This window comes from Stegostoma tigrinum, chromosome 25 (genome assembly GCF_030684315.1).
Source record: "Stegostoma tigrinum isolate sSteTig4 chromosome 25, sSteTig4.hap1, whole genome shotgun sequence".
In the NCBI taxonomy this organism is placed as follows: domain Eukaryota; kingdom Metazoa; phylum Chordata; class Chondrichthyes; order Orectolobiformes; family Stegostomatidae; genus Stegostoma; species Stegostoma tigrinum.
Window position 1 is genome coordinate 41,260,049 of NC_081378.1, and position 19,880 is coordinate 41,279,928.

At 43.6% G+C, this 19,880-nt stretch overlaps 1 protein-coding gene across 1 annotated transcript in view; it reads left to right on the plus strand.

Moving 5' to 3' along the window:
* Positions 1-608: 608 nt before the first annotated feature.
* The window catches only part of cd9a (CD9 molecule a), a gene marked incomplete at its 5' end in the record, with an annotated part of 42,571 nt that continues 23,299 nt past the window's right edge, over positions 609-19,880 (plus strand). Inside the window, one exon of the mRNA XM_048554690.2 lies at positions 609-935. Coding sequence (XP_048410647.1) covers positions 609-935 — 327 coding nt within the window. The remainder of the gene's footprint in view (positions 936-19,880) is intronic.

The window sequence follows — 19,880 nt, forward strand, 5'->3', positions numbered from 1 at the left end:
TGCAGGGAAAGTATTCGTTCGACAATCAGCGCTCACGGTTTCGAGTGTATCCGGAGCAGCAACTCCTGTATGTTTCTGGGTGCATGTGCTCGCTGTACAGAAAGCTGCGCTGCCATCCTCTTTCAGAAGCTCTGTTTTGCTGGCTCACAGACTCCCAATGCAGTGTAAAGTCGGCGTTTGCACGTTATGTTTTTTTTAACGCCAGTGGCACGACGGAGACACTTATTTCGACACTGACACCGTTTTTTTGTAAATGAAACATTGGTGAAGAAAAATTTCCACCGTGACTAAGGGGCAGACAGTATTGGAAGCATGTATCATACACGCACTCTCTCTCTCTCTCTCGCAAGCACCAAACACTCCCTTGCAATTCTTTCCACTAAGCCCCTGTCTCGTATGTGATGCACCTCAGATCTATAGAACGGAATCAAAACATCTCCATGGAAACTAATTTCTGGGGCTGCTGTAGACGTCAGTTTTTACCACGCCCTGGTTCTTATCGGAGCAGTGAGGAGGGGGGGGCGGAAAAGATACAGGGTTTGGGGGAAAGCAGAGAGACAGGCAGGCTGGCTGAGGTGTCTCTCCACGGCCTGGCTGTACAGTGAAATAAAACCAGGTTTTCTTGCTCTCTCACATTGAGAAAACTCCAGTTTCTCTGTCTCTCTGTTTTCATTTCTACACCTGAGAGCATTCGAGCCAAGGGCGAGGTCACATTCTGCGCTTGCGCTCTCCTCCCCCTCAGTCTGCTGACTCCTCGGAGCTCAGGGAAAAACATCTCAGTTAGTGACTATTTCCAGGCTTCCAGCTCGCACCTCATTCTCCTGCAAAAGGAAAACTCTGGTTTTCGTGCTCCTCTTCTCTCAAGCGTCAAGATGGTGCACGGTGGTATGAAGTGCGTCAAGTACCTCCTGTTTGGCTTTAATTTCCTCTTCTGGGTAAGTTTTTTTTTTGACCGATTTTCTTTCTGCTCTCGGGCTTCGTCGTTGCGGGCACAACCGCAGGAGTTTTGTCTGCCTTGCTCTGAACCAAATTTTACAGACTGTGTTGGGGGGAAAACATTCGCTTTACACGCCTGTTTCTCCCCCCCCCCCCCCCCCCCACACACACACACACACACACACACACACACCCCTTGTTTCTCAAGCTTTTGGGCGTACAGACTTTTATTTTAAAAAGAAACGTTGCTTTGAAATCAAGTCGTTTTGTGTTTTGGTGGGTGGGGGGAAGCCTGTGGTGAGATGTGGTATTTTCAGTAACTTTCGAGTTGCCAAGTTCCTGCAATTTTTTTTAAACTCCATGGCTCTGTGAGAGGTGGGGCAATCTGTCTAGTCGCTTCTGTTACCTGCTTGAAATCTCGAGGACGACGACGACGTGGGAAACACCAATATGGCTGTTATGAAGCATACGGCTTTCACCTGTTCATTGATGGAAAGTTTTGGGTTGGCTGAAAACTGGAAAGTGCTACAAAATTCTCTTCAGCCTTGGAACCCCTGACTTCAGGTGTTATTAAATCAGTACTATAACAACAGCTAACTCTTTTATTTTGATTTGGGTTTGTTTGTGCACAGCAGTTTTGAACAGTACAAATTGTGTGACCTGTTGTATATCCATAAAGTATTCACTGCTTATAGTTTGGTTATTAAACAGGCATCCAAGTTGTGATTACCATTTTATGATCCTTTGCATTGTTTGAAGATGTGTGTTGACGCTACCCGGTTCAACCTTGTCATTTCTTTTGTTGTGTTGTCTGTGTGTAGATGAGCTGCTGTTTCCACTCCTGACCATTTGGAAGTGTGGTTGGTCTGTATAGCAAATTCCATTCTGTTTCCTACAGTATTCTCCCCACCCCTGCTTGATGTCTTGTTTTGTCAGATATAACCAGGCTGACCATTCTAATTCCTCAAGTCAGTTTCTCACTTTCACTAACTATAGGATTGAGTTTGTCTTAGTGTCTTCCCCCCCCCCCCCACCCTCAAATAAATACAAAATAATCTTCCAGTTGAGATTGGAACTAAAAATAAGTCCTGGAGGAACTCAGCAGTTCTGGCAGTAACTCTGAAGGGAGAAACAGCTAAGATTTCAAGTCCAGTACGATTCTTCTTTGGGCTAATAATCATTTGGATTCAAATCATTATCTGTTCCTCACTCCTCAGATGGTGCCAGACCTGCCGAGTTTCTCCAGCACTTGGTTTTTATTCCAAATACTGTGCATTCTGTTGCCCCTACGTTTGCTGACCTATTTTGGCTCCTTGCAGCTAATGTTTTGAAGCACCAGGTCCTGAAAGGTATTTTTCAGGTTATTAGAGATTATTTGCTTAAACACAGGAATTTGGAATGAAAGCACAGCTCCAGTGTAAAAGGTTACTGAGTTAGGATTCAGATGAAGGTTTTTTAAAAATCTTGGAAGGCAGTAAATCTTCTGAATATTCTACTCGATTTGTGAATACTTCCATCAGTGACTGTATTTAGATTTTGGGATCTCGAGGGACATGGCTTTCAAAAAGTGGATTTGACATAGCCAGTCAAACCTTTCACATGTTGAATGATGGAGCAGGTTTGAGCTGTGTGGCCTACTCCTGACCCAATTTCTTAGGCTCACTTATCTCTAACTCCCTTGTTCCAAAAACAATGCAAGAGTTGTGTGTTCCTTCAACTTTGATTTCTTCTTCATGCACCACTTTCTTTGCTTCACCATTGGCAGTCATAACTTCAAATAGCTTGGAAGCTCTAATATTATTCTTCTGTTGTCTTTTTAAAGCATGACTTTAATAAATCAAGCTTTTAGCCTTAACTACTAATATTGTCTTGGCATATTATCAATCTCATCTGTTTGCACTAATAAAATGTCCTAAGGCACTTCATATTAATGCCATCTAGATGCAACTTGTTCTTTGTGTTTTCAGGCATATCAGTTTAAACTGAAGAAAGAGATGGTCAAAAATCTAATGTTGACCTTTGTGATGTATCTCCATTCTTTAGATATTTGGTGATTTTCTTTAATCCAGGGGTTACAACCTTTGGCAAATAGTTTATCATGAAGCAGCGCAAATTATTGTCCCCTTGATGGGTTGAGCCACTTTTATTTCAGGGGTAGGGTGGGGTAATGTTCCCAATTTGAAGTTAATCTTCATGAATACCAGTACACTACTTACCTATTAATTGAATCAGTTCTTTCATTTAAATAAAATACAAAGATTGAAATTCTGAATTTGATAAGTTTATGGGCTGGCACTTTATATAAAAAAAAATTGTGGAAGCTGCTACTTAAAAAATAACTGGGGTAGAGAAGAGGAAGGGCCAACCCCTACCTGCTCAGGCTGTAACATTAGTATTGTCTTGTTGCATGCTGAAATCACCTTTTAATCATAGTCTTTAGGAAATGTGCATGGAAGGTATTTAGGTGGCCTTTGTGTGGTGCAGTGGTAGTGTCCTTACCTCTGGATCAGAAGGCCCAAGGCTGAGTTACAGCTGCGTCAGAAGGTGTATCATAACAAGTCTGAAAAGGTTAATTAAAAACAATTAGGTGGCATTCAAGACCTCCTGCAGGGCTAGGTCAAGGTGGTCATCAGTAGGCTCTTGTGGTGCCTCATGGAGGTCCTGACTTTCTACCCCTTTTTCTGTGGTTACATGTGCACTTGGGTGTCTGTGGGAAGGGAGTAAGCAGAATTGACTAGGCAATAGAGGCTTCTAAAGATCAGTGGGCATGGGTGCATAATCACTCCAGCTAATGAGGTTTTAAGTTTTTGTGGTTGTAAACAAAAATCAAAAGGGTTAACTAATGGAAAGGAAAAGTGCCCTTAACTTTTTTGCCACCCTTGTATTTTAAGGGATTGAGTGTTCGTTTGTTGCACCTTCAGTCATTGAAGACAGGCTTTTAAAATCCCAGCAGCTGCTTAATTGGAGATAGTTATGTCTGACTGTTACACATGCATTGCAACATGATAAAGCTGCCCCTTTATTGATCAAAGTTTAGTGTCATCTCTATATTTAATCTTGAGCCTGTTTGGTTTTTTTCTGAAACTGATTTTGATAATACCTTAAAATACTTTTTTGTAAGTGACAATTTACAGCTGACTAGCAGATTAGATAAATATTGTCCGGTTAACATTTCCCAGAATTAATTATCAACAGAAGCACTGTTCAGTTGCTAGATAAGTGTGAAGCTGGATGAACACAGCAGGCCAAGCAGCATCTCAGGAGTATGCCTGAGATGCTGCTTGGCCTGCTGTGTTCATCCAGCTTCACACTTTATCTTGGATTCTCCAGCACCTGCAGTTCCCATTATCTCTGATCACAATTCAGTTGCTTACTGGCAGTGAGGAGTGAACCAAATCAATTGTGTAGGATTTTAGTATCAATTGATCTTGCCAGCAAGGCGTTCAGAGATGACCTTGCCCTGAAGAAAACTGTAGCATCTTGTTGCTGATGGGCATGTAGAATTAAATTTTACCCCAAAATTGTGAACAGGTCAGCTTTAAATGCACAGTATAGTGTAAAATGCATGTGTGAATTCTATTTTGCCAAACCAACTGTTGAGTAATTCCTGATTACCCAACTTGTGTGCATTTTAGCAATACACTTACAAGCCTAAGTTAATCCTGAGGTTCTCAATGATATTTCTTTGCACTTTTTTGTTTTGCATCAGGCTGACAATTTTTGGGATTTAATGAAATCTGTGCTTGATTTTCAATCAACGTTGTTTTGTGAAGTTGTTAATTTGCAGGTTGAAACATGGGTTCTTGTCTGGCAGCGGATTCTGTTTACTATGTTTATCAGCAACGTAAGGTGGCCATTGTTCACACAAGGGCATGGTGCACTCAGTTTGCAGCAATTGTAGGCGTGCTGGTGTGAGTTGTCTATTTACCTGAGGGTGGAGCGTTTGGAACCACCTTAAAAATACAATTTTGGCCTAAATGTAGATTATATGCTTAGGAGCACAGAGCTTCATTTCTTCTTCACTTTCACACCCTGAGCATGGCCATTCAGCATTGAGGAAATATTTTTCTGGGAAGTTAACTGAAGGGGTCAAGCAGAACTGTTTCTTGTAAAAAGAAAAGTTTAAAACCATGTTTGTCCATGGTTGTGAGGTCTAAATGGTTGGGAATAGCTCCCCATTTCTTTCTCACTCATAGCCCTATTATTGTATTAGTTTGAGGTTGGAGCCAGTTTACTGTAAACATACAAATGATACTGCAAATACAGGTAACAAACTACCTGTAAAATACAAGAAATAAAAATAAATTCCAGAAATATTCAGTGGGTCTAGAAGCATCTGTAAAGAGAGCCCAAAGAATTAACATTTTAAGACCAGTTTTGTTCAGGCATTTTCTGCTTTAATGCTTATTAGTGTGAACTAAAACTTTGGCAAGAACTGCAGATGCTGGAAGTCACAGTCAATACAGAGTGGAGCTGGAGGAACACAGCATGTCAGGCAGCATCAGGAGCAGGAAAGGGGACGTTTTGGGTTGGGACCCTTCTTCAGGACTGATGAAAGTTCCTGACCCAAAATGTCAACTTGCCTGCTCCTCTGCTACCTAAACTAAAACTTCATGTGCTTTAGATTTAAAATTTGATTTTTGATGGCCTGTGGTGTGATCAATACCACGTGATATCTAATAATTAATACAAGATTTCATGCATAGTAGTGGATACCATGTGATCTGAGAATTATAGATTGATACATTGTACATAGCCTTTTGTGCATTTTGTCTCTTTAGTTGCAAGTTGGCTGATCTGGTAGTGAATGAGGAGTGGGCCAGCAGCTCTCCTGGTTATAAGCATGATCTGAGTTTACCAATAAACCAAAAGGCCAATGGATGCTAGAAATAAAACTTGCTGTAAAAACTCAGCAGCCTGGCAGCATCTGTGGAGAGAAAGCAGAGTTAATGTTTTGGGTCTAGTGACATTACTTTTGACCTTCTGTCGCTTTTTATGATGTATTTCAACAGTTTAAAACTCCTGAAACTTAGCAACCAAAACGCTAGGAAAGACATGTTCAGAAGTCCTGCTCACTCCTCATTTGAAATTGCCCCATGCATTAAATAAGGCAGGGATTCTGTCCCTTTCTACCAGATATTGCTAATTAAAGGCACTAGTGACCTTGCCGATGGTGAATGTTGTGCATCCATTACTAAGCATTGCTGCTTCTTACTAATATAGTCAATGTTTGATACTCTTCTGATATCTCTAACAAAGCTCACAATTCCTGACCCATCAACAGTGCTATTATGCAGGATATGCTGAGTAATAGCCATTTTTTAATGCCTGGTTTTGGTTCTACCAGGGCCATCCAGCTCTTGACCTCATCACATCGGTTAATCATGGACAGAAAAACTGAATTCACCAATGGATGCTCTCCCTTGTCCATATGATCAAAGGTTCGGCTGTTTGATTGGAAAATGTTCCCCATTCATGACAATTAGGTAATGCTGCCGTCCATATCCAAATGCAGCAAGATTTGGACAGTATCGAGGAATGGAAACAGAAAAAGCTGGGCAAACTCCACAAGTCTGGCAGAAACTGGAGAGAAAAGCAGTTAACACTTCAAGTCTGGGGAGATGCCTTAACCATTGCAGTTCATGGCTGATTGGTAGACCCACTGTGTTATTAGGACGGTAGGATGAGGATTTTGACCCAGTTTCTCAATGTTCAATGATATAGTTCTGAGTCAGGTTCCTCTGTCATCTTTTGGATAGTGTGCACTATTACTGCACCAGTAGTGGTGGCAGAAATGTTGCAGGTGGTTGTTGGGTGCCAGTCAAGCTTTGCCCTGTTGTGCCAAGCTGAGTGTCTTGGAGCTGTGCCCATCCAAGGATGTGGGGGCTATTCCAAAGCAACTTTCCCATGTGGAAAAGGGGGATGAATTATTTGGCATAGAACTCTCTGCCTCTGAACTGTTCATATAGTCAGCATATTTATGGCTAGCCCAGTTCAGCTTTTGGTGCATGGTAAGCCCCCATTGATCAAGACACTTGAGCAAAGGTGGTAATATTGAATGGCCAAATGTTTGATAATTAAATTTCCCTGTTTGAGTTGATCATTGCCTGCCACATGTTGGGTGAGTGTCACTTGAATGTAATTTTCCATTTGAATGGTGCTCAGGTATTGCTAGGTGCGGACACAGACTACTTCAGTATTTGAAGAACCCTTGCACTGAACATTGTACAAGCATCTCCACTTCTGATTTTTTTTTGTGCCTGGTGTGACTCCAGCCAGTAGACTGTTTTACCCCTGGTTCCCACCTACTCCTTGATATCATACTTGGGAGAGTACTGCCTTGATGCCAAAGGCAATCATGTTCAACACTTCTGGCCAATCTTTTTGGACCAAAGTGATAACTGAATTCAGGAGTTGTTGCCCTTGTGGAACAGAAATGGTGCTAGTGTGCAAACAGTTGCTAAGCAAATGCTACTTGATTGCATAGTCAATTACCCCTTCCATCAAATTGATCTCAAAAGTAGACTGGGCCTTTTTTTGTGACCAGGACATGCCTCAGCATTTTTCTACATTGTCAAGTAGATACTAGTCTAGCTGTACTAGAACAGCATTGAGGGTGGGGCAAGCTTTCAAGCATGTCTCTTCAGTATAATTGCTAGAATGTTGTCAAGGCCCATAAATTTTGTATCATCCCTTACCTTCAGCCATTTTTTAAATATATGATGTAGAGATTGAATTTGCTAAGGAATGGCACCTGTTATGGGGATCTCTGGTGGAAATTGAGAAGTATCATTCACTCAGCACTTCTGGTTTTAAAATATACATGGAAGTGTTTCTGCCTGATCTTTTGCACTGACAAGGGTTTGGCTTCCCTTGTAATTAAGAATTGGGATATTTGTAGAGTCCCCAACTCCCATTACACTGTCAGAATGTGAGTATGACAGGACCACAAAGCTTAAATTGATCCAGAGATTGTGGGATCACATTGGCACAGGCAGCAATTACACAGCTGCTTAGCTGACATGTATCTTCTGCTGTAGCTTCACCAGGTTGATGCCTGATTTTTGAATATCACTAGTTCAGCTCCAGGCTTGTCTTCCAGTGTTGATTTCTCAGTTTGTAATGGTGGAGTGAGATGCCAGCCCATGAAGCTACAGATAATGATGAATACAATTCTACTATTGCTAATAGCCCACGCTCCTCCAGGGTGCCCATTCTGCTGGAAGTCTATCCCATTTGGCACTGTGATATAGTGTTCAAAAGTGTTCTCCATGTGAAGATGTTCAACCATGGATGAGTGACTTAACTTTAAGTTAGTGTCTGTTCTGTCCTTCAGTTCCATTACCATCCAGTCTGACATGTGTCCTTCAGGACTGTGACGTTAATGGTACTGCTGAACCAGTCTTGGATTTTGAAGTTCTCCACCCAGAGTTCATTCTGTGCCCTTGTCGCTTTCCATGCTTGCTCTAAGTGATTCTTAACATGGATGATTACCAATACCAGGTGAGAGTGGAATGGGATGGTAGCTGCTAATCAGGACGTTTCTTTGCCCAGATGTGCTAGCAGTTGGCAGGATGTTAGGATGGGTGGAGTTTGGGAAAAGGTCTGATGGTATACCAAAGGATCTGGGGTCAGTGCACAAATAGATGTGTACAGATCTGTTTCAGATTCATTATTATTCATGTTTATATCCCAAAACAAACATAATCAAGGATGCAACAGTGTGGCCAAGGGGATGCCTGGAGGAAAGGGAAGATTGGGCAGAAAGCCAAGATCAAGTCTGAAGCACTGATCGCAGAATCAGTCCATCTGAAGTACATAAAGTGCAGATTTGCATACTTAAGAATGAGAATAATTGAGTTTGAATGAAAACTGTTGCCAAAAGTTACATGTGATGCAGAAGTTCTAATGTCAGTGGATCTTATTACTCAAAAATTGAAGGAAGTAATTCTAATAAGACTAAAAAGCTCTAAGGTTGACAGTTGCCTGGGTATGGAAATTATGAAATGTTAGTGAATGGAAAATTTAGAGGTATTTGAAGTGCTTGAATTTTCTAATATGTAACAACAAGAACAGCCTTCAGCTCACCATGTCTGCACTGGCTGCTTTCATTCGAAACTAATCCCATTTGCTTGCACAAGATCTGTAATCCTACATTCACCCAGTTCACATGTCTGTCGCAATGCTATTTTATCTACTTTTACAATCTCTCCTGGTGGCATGTTTCAGACATCTACTGTAATTTTGTTTGGGGCGGGGGGAGAAAAGCTTGCCTTGCACATCTCCCTTAAGTTTCCCTTGTCGCCTTGAATCTGTGCAGCCCAGTATTTGACATTTTGGGATGGGGTGGGAGAAAGGGGAGAGAGGGAGACTGACCTCTGATTTAACGTACTCCGTCAGGTCACCCTTCAGCCACTGCTCTAGTGAAAACAGTCTAAATTTGACCAACCTCTCCTTTTTAGCTAATACACTCCAAACCAGGCAACATCCTGGTAATTTCTTTCCAAAGCCTCCACATCCTTTCTAGAGTGTGGTAACCAGAATTGCCCATTTTACTCCAAATGTAGGCTAAATAAAGTTGTTTTAAATGCAGCTGCACCATGACTTGCCAATTTTTGTACTCTGTCCCCTGACCAATAAAGACAAGCATACTATATTCCTTAGAGATAGTAGGAGCTACCGATGCAGGAGAATCTGAGCACGGTGTGAAGCTGGATGAACACAGCAGGCCAAGCAGCAGAGGAGCAGGAAAGTTTTGACGTTTCGGGTTGGGACCCTTGAAGAGATCTAAACATTTCTGGGTGGGGCTGTGCTGATACGATAGTCTTGAATTGTGATATCACCAGGCTGGAAGATGCATAAGTGATGCTGGAAAGACTGAGTATTAAGGAAGTCCTTCCCTAATCTCTGGGTGTTGAGAATACTTGTTTCCTCCTTGCTAGGGAAATGGAAAACATGAGCAAGGCAAGGTTTCATGTTTGCCAGGTGTCCTGGCAGAAATCCATTTTGTTTCACGGCGACAGCAATGAGTTAGAAAAGCCTTTTTAAATGTTAAGCTTACAGTTTCAGTTGGAAACAGTAGATTGACTGTGTATGATTTGTGGGTCTCTAGTAAGGAGATTACAAGTGTTTACTTGCAACATATCGGATTTGCTGTTCAGGGTTATGAACGTCAGGTCACTGGGTTACTAAACTATAATGAGAAGGCTGGAATAATGTGTAGAGTAATGCCAACAGAAATTACCAAGAAGGACTGTTTCTCAACCATGAGATGGCAGGAATTGCAGACGCTGAACAATCTGAGATGTGTAGAGCTGGATGAACACAGTAGGTCGAGCAGGAAGGCTGACGTTTCGAGCCTAGACCCCTCTTCAGAAAAGGGTCAGCTTTCGTGATCCTAGGCTGCTACTTGGCCTGCTGTGTTCATCCAGCTCTACACTTTGTTTTCTTGGATTGTCCAGCATCTGCAGTTCCATTATCTCTCTCTACACCTTGTTGTCTCTGTTTCTCAACCGCTCCCTTGCCAGAGGTATGATGACCTGCCAGTTAAACCAGTTGTTTAATAGAGAGCAGCTCTCCAGACTGGTAAAATGTATAGTGATTCTATCTTGGGAATAAGTAAAAAGCTCTTGGAATCTTGGAGTACAAAATAAGGTTGAAGACTTGATATAGTTTGTGACATCCACACTGACCACCCCACCTCCCCCCCCCCCGCCGCCGCCGCCCCTTGTGGACACTAAACAAAACAAAATGAAGAGCTACAGATAAGTGTTTAGCTGGATGAACACAGCAGGCCAAGCAGCATCTCAGGAGCACAAAAGCTGACGTTTCGGGCCTAGACGCTCCTGAGATGCTGCTTGGCCTGCTGTGTTCATCCAGTTACACACTTTGTTATCTTGGGAACTGCAGATGCTGGAGAATCCATTATCTCAAGAACTACAGATGCTGGAATTCAGAAACAAAAACAAATTTCTGGGAACGATCAGCAGGCCTGGCAGTGTCTATGCAGAGAAAGAGTTAACATTTCTGTCCAGTAACCCCGAGAGAGAGAGAGAGAGAGAGAGAACAACAGTTGGACAAGCAAAGGAATAGGTAAAGTTTAGCCTGGGGAATCAATAACACCTAATGGGGATTATTAGTAGCTGACAATGGCTCATTTGCGATAGCACAACCTATGTGGTGATGAGGCCTGGTGTGTATGGGAAGGTGCTCAGGCCTTAAAATGATTGAAGTTAATATCGAGTCCCAAAGGCTGCAGAGTTCCCAAGTGGAAAATGAGATGCTGTTGTTCCAGCTGGTACTGAGCCTCACTGGAGCGATGCAGATGTTGGCAAAGGAGCACCGTGTTTGAAGTAACAGGCAACTGGAAGCTTGGTCGCTTTTGCAGATAGAATGTAGGTGTTCTGCAAAGTGGTCATCCAGTCTGCATTTCCTCTTTCAGTGTAGAGGAAACCATGTTGCGAGGAGTGAAGTGCAGGTTTGTTGCTTCACCAGGAAGGTGATTTTGGCACCTTGGGTAATGAGGTAGGAAGTAAACAGGCAAGTGTAACACTGAGAGTATATGTTTTGCCATGTTGGTAATGTGGGGAGTACTAGGAGTGGAGAAGTGGACAAGGGCATCCTGAAGGAAATGGTCCCTGCTGAAGGCTGATGAGAGGGAGGGGAGGAATATGTCTAGTGCTGGCAGAAATGATGGCTAATAATCCTTTGGATCTGGAGGCTGTGGAGTGGTAAGTGAAGACCAGGGTACCCTGTTGATCTTGTGGGAGAGAAGAGAGGAGATGAGGGCAGAAATGCAGGTGGTGTTGGACATGGCTGAGGAGCTGATCACCTCATTGTGATATGTGGTACCACGTGGCCTAGTAGTATTGCCTCTGGACTGGACTGTTGATCCAGAGACCCAGGTCATGTTCAGAGGAACCAGGCTCACATCCCACCATAGCAAATGGTAAAATTTGCATCAGATAAATTTCTGGAATTAAGAATCTAATGATGACTGTGACTCCATTGTTGATTTTCAGATAAAAACCCATCTGTTTCACTAATGTCCTTTAGGGCAGGAAGCTGCCATCTTTACCTGGTCTGGCTTCCATGTGACTCCAGACCAAAACCATGTTGTTGACTCTTAATTGCCCTGAGGGCACTTAAGGATGGGCAATAAATGCTGGCCCAGCCAGCAACACCCTCATCCTGTGAATGAATGAATAGTGAAAACCATGATGGAGAATCCTCAGTTGAGGAAGAAAGGGAAAATTTCAGAGGCTCCCCTTATTGAGGCTGGCATCATGGGAACAGATGTGGTGGAGACAAAAATGGAATCTTTACAGGAAGCGGGGTGTGAAGACCAGGATGGAGATTGGAAGTGAAATAGATAGTTTTAAACCACTCTTGGTCACTTGGCTTTAGGTTGCTGCAATTCTGTTGACCCTTGACTGGAAAAGTGCTCCTGCTTAATCTTGTATTAGCAATTGAGCTGTATTGAATGGACTTTCTGTATGCAGCACAATCTATAAATTGAACCCCTGAAACAAATAGTGTAAACTTCTTAACCATATGAAGTAAATTTGAATTATACTGATTTGTTGTTGTTCCTGAGATTGTCACAGTTCAAATGTGAACACTTGATGTTGGAGAGGACCTGAGTGACAGCTCTCGTGCAGCCTGGGAATGGGAAGGGAAGAGGATCACATGATCTTGCTGGGTTAAAGGCCCATGTGTTTGAGAGCAGTGGCGCAGAGGTCTTGGGACCTGGAGTCGATGCAGGTTTATATTTTGGTCTTCTCAAATTGGGAGTGTGTACCCAGTAGTGTTGGAATGTTGGAATTGCTGTCAGAAAACATTGCTCCTTGCCAGCAACTGTGTTTCTCATTTCAGTGAGATTCAAGCATGGAAGTTCCCAGCTCATGTTTGCTGACTGCATACTAAACTGTTGTAACATCAAATACAAAATCATTGCAAGCTCATGTAAGTGCTGGAGGGGGAAGAGGAGAACGGAACATTGAGCAATGTTAATGAAGTTAAAATGTTTACTGTACAACATGCTTTTTCGGGAACAGGAATAGGTCAACCAGCCTGTTCAGTTCGTTCTTTAGTCTGACTTGTAATTCAGCATCTACACCCCTCTGGGGTTGAGCATCCTAAAGATTCACCATCCTCTTAAATAAATTCTCCCTCATCTGACTTTAAATGACTTCCCCCTGACTGAGATTATGGTTCCTTACTTAGACTTACCAGCCAGTGGATATGTTCAATCTACGTACATCCTTGCATGCTTTTTAAAAGAATTTGAAATCACATGACTTTTCTTAAACTCTAGTGACTACAGATGTTGTTTCCTCAACTTATCATGACATAATCCTGCTATTTAGGATTAATTGGGTGAATCTCCTGTTCCAGTCCCTCAATGGTAAATATGTTCTTTTAAGGACGACAAAATTGATTACTGCAGTTGCAGCCTCACCAAGGCTTTATGCAATTTCAGCAAGTCACCTTTACTCCTGTACTCAATTGATCAGTGCAACTGCATGCCAGATTTTTGAGCACACCAGGTTTCTCTGGATCACCAATACCTCACATTCTCTTGCCATTTAAAGGGCATTCTGCCTTTGGCTTTTCTAACAACAAAGTGGAGAGTTTCACATTCATATTATATTCCATCTGTCTCTTTTGCCCAATCTTTAGTCTGAGTTCAGTTGGAGCTTCCTTAAATCTTGCAACTTGCATCCCCACCTAGTTTTGTGTTGTCAGCAAATTTGGAAAATTACACTTGCCCACTGTCTAAATCATTTATGATCTGTTGCCCTCGTGTTAATTCTTATGGTACCAAACTGATAAGTCTGCCATCATGAAAATAACCTGTTTTATTTTTCTCTTAATTGATGCTCAATGCATTGTCCCAACTGTCCAATCCTATGCATTTTAATTTTGTTTACTAACCTCCTTTTGTAGAACCTTGTCTAGAGCATTCTGAAAATCAAATTTTAGCAATGTGTTAGCTCTCTCTCATCCATGTTACAGGTAGCGTCCTTCAAAAAAGAAACTTGCAATAGTTTTGGCTGCTGTGATCATTTCCCTTTTCATAAATGCCTCTTGACTGTCTAATTTTAACATTATTTTCTAAATATCCAACTATCAAGTCCTTTTGTTATAGATTCTCTCACTTTCCCTACTATTCCTGACTTAAGAGCTGTGTAAAGCTCCCTCTTAAGCCCAGCATTTAAAAAGATGGGACTATTTGCTATTTTCCAGACTGCAGGATCACTTCTAGAACTTGGTTTTGAAAGAGAGTCACTTTTTAGAGATGCTTCCTTTGACATTCCTGGATTTAGCTTATCTGGTCCAATTGATTTATCAATCCAGTTAACTTTTTCTTTTTGCAAGTACTGACTCTTGACTAATACTGATTCCTTGTTAGCTTCATATGTTCTTTGGTTGCTAGGTATTTCTAGAAGGTTTCTATTTTTTTAGGACAGAAAAAAAGTAATGTAACTTCTCCTCCCATTTCCTATTTGGTGTTATAAATTATTCTCTCCATTTGTCATGGCTCAGGGTTGTCCCAGGTCATCGATCCCTTGAATAAACTCTTTATAGACCCCCTTTATGTTCCTCCTTAGTTTGTATTTCTTTTTTCCCTCTTTATCAGTTCTTGGTGTTCCTTTCGGTTTCTGAATTGCTCCTGAATAGCAAGCTTGCCACACTTTTAGATCCTTTATAAGCTATTTCGTCTGACCTAATGCAATCATTAGCTTTTATTAGCCACAGTTGATTCGCTTTCATACAGGATGTGTCTTAGAATGCATATCTATCATGTACTATGACAACAGTTGCTAGTGTTTTAATCACTTGCCAACCATGCAGCCAACTTTTCCCACATGTCGTCTTAGTTTCCCTTTGTTCACATGCTTCAGAAGGAATAATATCACTTAAGTTTAATGTGAAATGTATCACAATTATTTTACAAAATCTAATGTACTATTTATTAGTTAGCCCTTTCTCATTACATGATATTAAATCTAAAACTGTGTGGAGCTGGATGAACGCAGCAGGCCCTTTTTCTGATGAAGGGTCTAGGCTCGAAACGTCAGCTTTTGTGCTCCTGAGATGCTGCTTGGCCTGCTGTATTCATCCAGCTCCACACTTTGTTATCTCGGATTCTTCAGCATCTGCAGTTCCCATTATCTCTGATACAATTTTAACCTCACTGCGAAGCCTCTTCCAGGGATGCCTAACCTGAAGAAGTTACCCCCCTCCCTCTGGACAAACCTCAAGGGATCTCTTTCCCACTGAACTCTCTTGTAATCTCTTCGGTCTTGAAACTGCGCAACCATGTCCTGAAGCCAGCCAGACTATAGTTGGTTTATCAACAACTTGATCTGCATCAACTTTGTATCCTACAAAGGGACAGCCATAGCTGGGATTTTGGGAATGAGATAGATGTGGGCAGTGCACGGTCGGGGAACAATGAGGCTGAAGGCTGTGGGTGGGCTGCCACCTGAGGTGAAGTTATGGATGGTCTGGAAGATGATTTTTTGATGACCAGGGATGAGGTCATGATTAAGGTGACGGTAGGAGGGGGTGTCTGTCGGCACCTGGCTGTAGCAGTTTAAAGGTTAGTGTGCGTACCACAACTGCGCCTCCCATATCTGTGGATTTGATAGTAAGGTTAGGGTTGGAGCAGAGGCCTGCACGTTTTGTAGGGAGAGGTTGGAGTGGGTGACAGGTGTGGGGAGATTGATGCGATTGCCATGACGGCAGTTAGAGATGAAGTTGTCGAGGGAGGGTAGGAGGCCTTGAGGTGGTGTCCAGGAGGATGGGGTATGTTGAAGATGGGAGAAAAGGTCAGTAAGGGGGCATTATCTTGATTGAAGAAATAAGCACAGGTTGCGGAAAAACTGTTCACCGTCCAGGCATGAGTGGTATTCATTGATGTTTGGGTGGAGGTGGGTAAAGGTGTATTCTTTACTGAGGACTGACCATTCCCTCTGTGAGGGGGAGATCTGGGGGGATGGTGAAGACCTGGCAGAGCTGGTGTTGACTATAGCTGCTAGCTGTAAGGGCTGAGTGGCATCAGCGGTAGGTGGACCGGTTTCTTTTAAGTCCCTTTTTAAAGAGTAATTCTTCACCTCTGTCTTCCCTCAATGAAGATGATCATTGGATATTCAGTTCCCAAGCTCACCGTGTAGCTGTGTTTATGTAATGGCAATTAAATTATACCTATTTATCTCCTTTTGTCCCTTCAATTTTGTTGTGAATGCTGCATGCATGCAAATAAGTGTTTAATTCGTCCTTTAAGTATCATTCTGCATTTTTATTCTGTTTGCTTGCCATTCCTTCATTTAGTCTTTTAATTGTTCTTGTACTACTTGTCAGTCCTTATTTCTCTTCAGCTGAGTTTTGCCTGTGCTTCCCATACCACAGCCAAGTTAGTTTAAATCCCTCCCTGTTAGTATTAGCAAACCTCACTGCAAGGATATTAGTCCTGGTCCTGATAAAGTAGAATTCATCTGTCTTGTACAGGTCTCACCTGCCCTAGACCTGGTTCCATGTTTTAGAAACCCAAAGCCCTCTTCCAGTTTTCCAGCCACAAACATTCTTTGCCCTTATCCTTTTGGTAATTGCCCACACTGGGCTTCTCTCGTGGCTATCAGCTGCAGGAAGCTCTTGGTCTTGTTTTGGTTCTGTGCTGCTCCTTGACCTGGTTTAACACTCAGCCACACAAGAGCGATATCTCTCAGAAGCTCTGTCAGCTGTGAAACATGTTTTTTAAATGACCCTGAGCATTTCTGCTAGCAGCTTCCTTGGCTTTGTTATTGTGATTGTGTTTACTGTCTTCCTCACCCACTGCTGTTGTGGGTAATTTTGTCTCTTGCTTCTCTGTTCTTTTCTCCCCCACTGTTTTCAAATCTGGCACTTTTTTTTTGAAGGAAAATTTCACTAGTGGTCACCCTGACCCCAGACGACTGGCTGTTCAACTGCATGAGCTGTCACAGCCTAGTACGTTTTGCCCTGCCCCCCCCCCCCCCCCCCCGTGCATTTTCAGCAGGTACAGATCACAAGGTTAATGTGAGATGTTTGAGATCACTTCTATCAGGGTGGGTTGGGGAGAACTCTGCTGAGGCAGGTCAGCTGCTGTAATCTTGGAACGATGGTGTCCACTCTTGCATCTGGATTCACATCCATCGTTTTTGAGAATGGCAGATTGAAGTGGATTGGGTGGGAGGGTGTGGAGGAGGAGTGGCTTGGATAGGCTGCACTGTTGGCAGTGAGCTTCAGGGAGGTGCTGTCCTGGCGGCCATGGCTGGGTTGGTACTGCTCATGCCTCGGAGGCAGGAGGCCCTTGGTCAAAAGCTCACTACTGAAGCCAGGTCTCTCGATCCAGGTTGTTGATCCTTTGCCATACAGAGGGAGTGCTGCAGAGTTGGACAGACCTCCTTGGTGGTTACCACTGTTGCCTGATAGCACCAGGAGCTTGGGTTCGATTCCACCCTAGGGTGACTGAGTAGTTTGCACGTTCTCCCCCTTGTCTGCGTGGGTTTCCTCCCACAGTCCAAAGAAGTGCATGCTAAATTGCCCATAGTGTTCAGGAATGTGTAAATTAGGTTACAGGGATGCTCTTGCGGTCGGCGGGACTTAATGGACTGAAGAGCCTGTTCCCATACTGTAAGGATTCCATGATTTCTGCTCAGTTGCTCAATTCTCTTGTTTCCTCTGGTGATACCACGTGGAACTAGGAGTAAGTCTGGGGTGAACAAACGTCATCAGCGCTGGAGCTAGCACTTCGGTCCATCAAGCCAGCACCCACACATGTCTTTCTAAACTAAAAACCTTTAGCCTGTATATGATCTGTATCCCTCTGTTCCTTGCCTAGGCATGTAATTGTCAAGACGCCTTTTGAATATTGCTATTGCATCTGCTTTTATCACCTCTGGCAGTGCATTTCAGGCAATTACCGTCCTCTGTAAAAGGAGGAAAATACTTGCTTTCCTGTCGCCTTTTAAACTTTTTCTTCCTCTTTTAAACCTATGCCTCCTAGTAATTGACATTCTTACTCTGGTGTAAGACTTCTTGACTACCCATTCTATCCAAGTGAAAAGAAGCCAAGTTGTCCACTGTCTCCAGGCATGGTAAAACCAGGCCTAGTAAACTTTTCTGTACCCTTTCCAAAGCCTCTGCATCTGTCTAGGGTGGCAACCAGAATTGTACGCTGTATTTCAAATGTGGCACAACTAAAATTCTGTACAGCTGCAGCATGACTTGCCCTGATTGAAGGGAAGCATGCTGTATGCCACTTTGACAACTTATCCATTTGTGGTGTTACTGTCAGGGAGCTGTGGACTTTTATGCCTAGATCACACTAAGTTAATGCTTCAAAGGGTTCTGCATTTACTGTAGACTTTCCTCTTGTATTAACCTTCCTAAGTGCATCAGCTGGCATTTCTCTGTCCTGATCTCAAGCCAAAACACAGCAGGGATCCCAGTAATATAATAGTGTGAGGCTGGATGAACACAGCAGGCCAAGCAGCATCTCACGAGCACAAAAGCTGATGTTGCAGGCCTAGACCCTTCATTAGAGAGGGGGATGGGGAGAGGGTTGTGGAATAAATGTGGAGGGGGGGGGGGTGCAGACCGAAGATGGAGAGAACGGAGGATAGGTAGGGAGGGGATAGGTCAGTCCAAGGAGATGGACAGGTCAAGGAGGTGGGATGAGGTTATAGGTAGGAAATGGAGGTGCGGCTTGAGGTGGGAGGAAGGGATGGGTGAGAGGAAGAACAAGTTCGGGAGGCAGAGACAGGCTGGGCTGGTTGTTTGATGCAGTGGGGGAGGAGACGAACTGGGCTGATTTTTGGGATGCGGTGGGCGAAGGGGAGATTTTGAAGCTGGTGAAGTCCACATTGATACCATTGGGCTGCAGGGTTCTTAAGTGGAATATGAGTTGCTGTTCCTGCAACCTTCGGGTGGCATCATTGTGGCACTGCTGGAGGCCCAGGAAGGACATGTCATCTAAAGAATGGGAGGGAGAGTTAAAATGGTTTGCGACTGGGAGATGCAGTTGTTTATTGCGAACCAAGCAGAGGTGTTCTGCAAAGCGGTCCCCGAGCCTCTGCTTGGTTTCCCCAATGTATAGGAAGCTACAATGGATGCCGTATACCACATTGGCAGATGTGCAGGTGAACCTCTCCTTAATATGGAAAGTCATCTTGGGGCCTGGGATGTGGGTGAGGGAGGTGGTGTGGGGCAAGTGTAGCACTTGCTGTGGTTGCAGGGGAAGGTGCCGGGTGTGGTGGGGTTGGAGGGCAGTGTGGAGCGATCAAGGGAGTCACGGAGAGAGTGGTCTCTCCAGAAGGCAGACAAAGGTGGGGATGGAAAACTGTCTTGGGTGGTGGGGTCAGATTGTAGATGGCAGAAGTGTCGGAGGATGATGCGTTGTATCCGGAGGTTGGTGGGGTGGTGAGAGAACATGATGGGGATACTCTTCGGGCAGTTGTGGCGGGGGCAGGGTGTGAGGGATGTGTTGCGGGAGACGCGGTCAAGGGTGTTCTCGACCACTGCAGGGGGAAAGTTGTGGTCCTTGAAGAACTTGGACATCTGGGATGTGCGGGAGTGGAATGCCTCATCTTGGGAGCAGATGCGGCGGAGGAATTGGGAATAGTGGATGGAATTTTTGCAGGAGGGTGGGTGGGAGGAGGTGTATTCTAGGTAGCTGTGGGAGTTGGTGGGCTTGAAATGGACATCAGTTTCTAGCTGGTTACCTGAGCTGGAGACTGAGAGTTCCAGGAAGGTGAGGGATGTGTTGGAGATGGCCCAGGTGAACTTGAGGTTGGGGTGGAAAGTATTGGTGAAGTGGTTGAACTGTTTGAGCTCCTCTGGGGAGCAAGAGGCGGTGCCGATACAGTCATCAATGTAGCGGAGGAAGAGGTGGGGTTTGGGGACCCATGAACCAATCC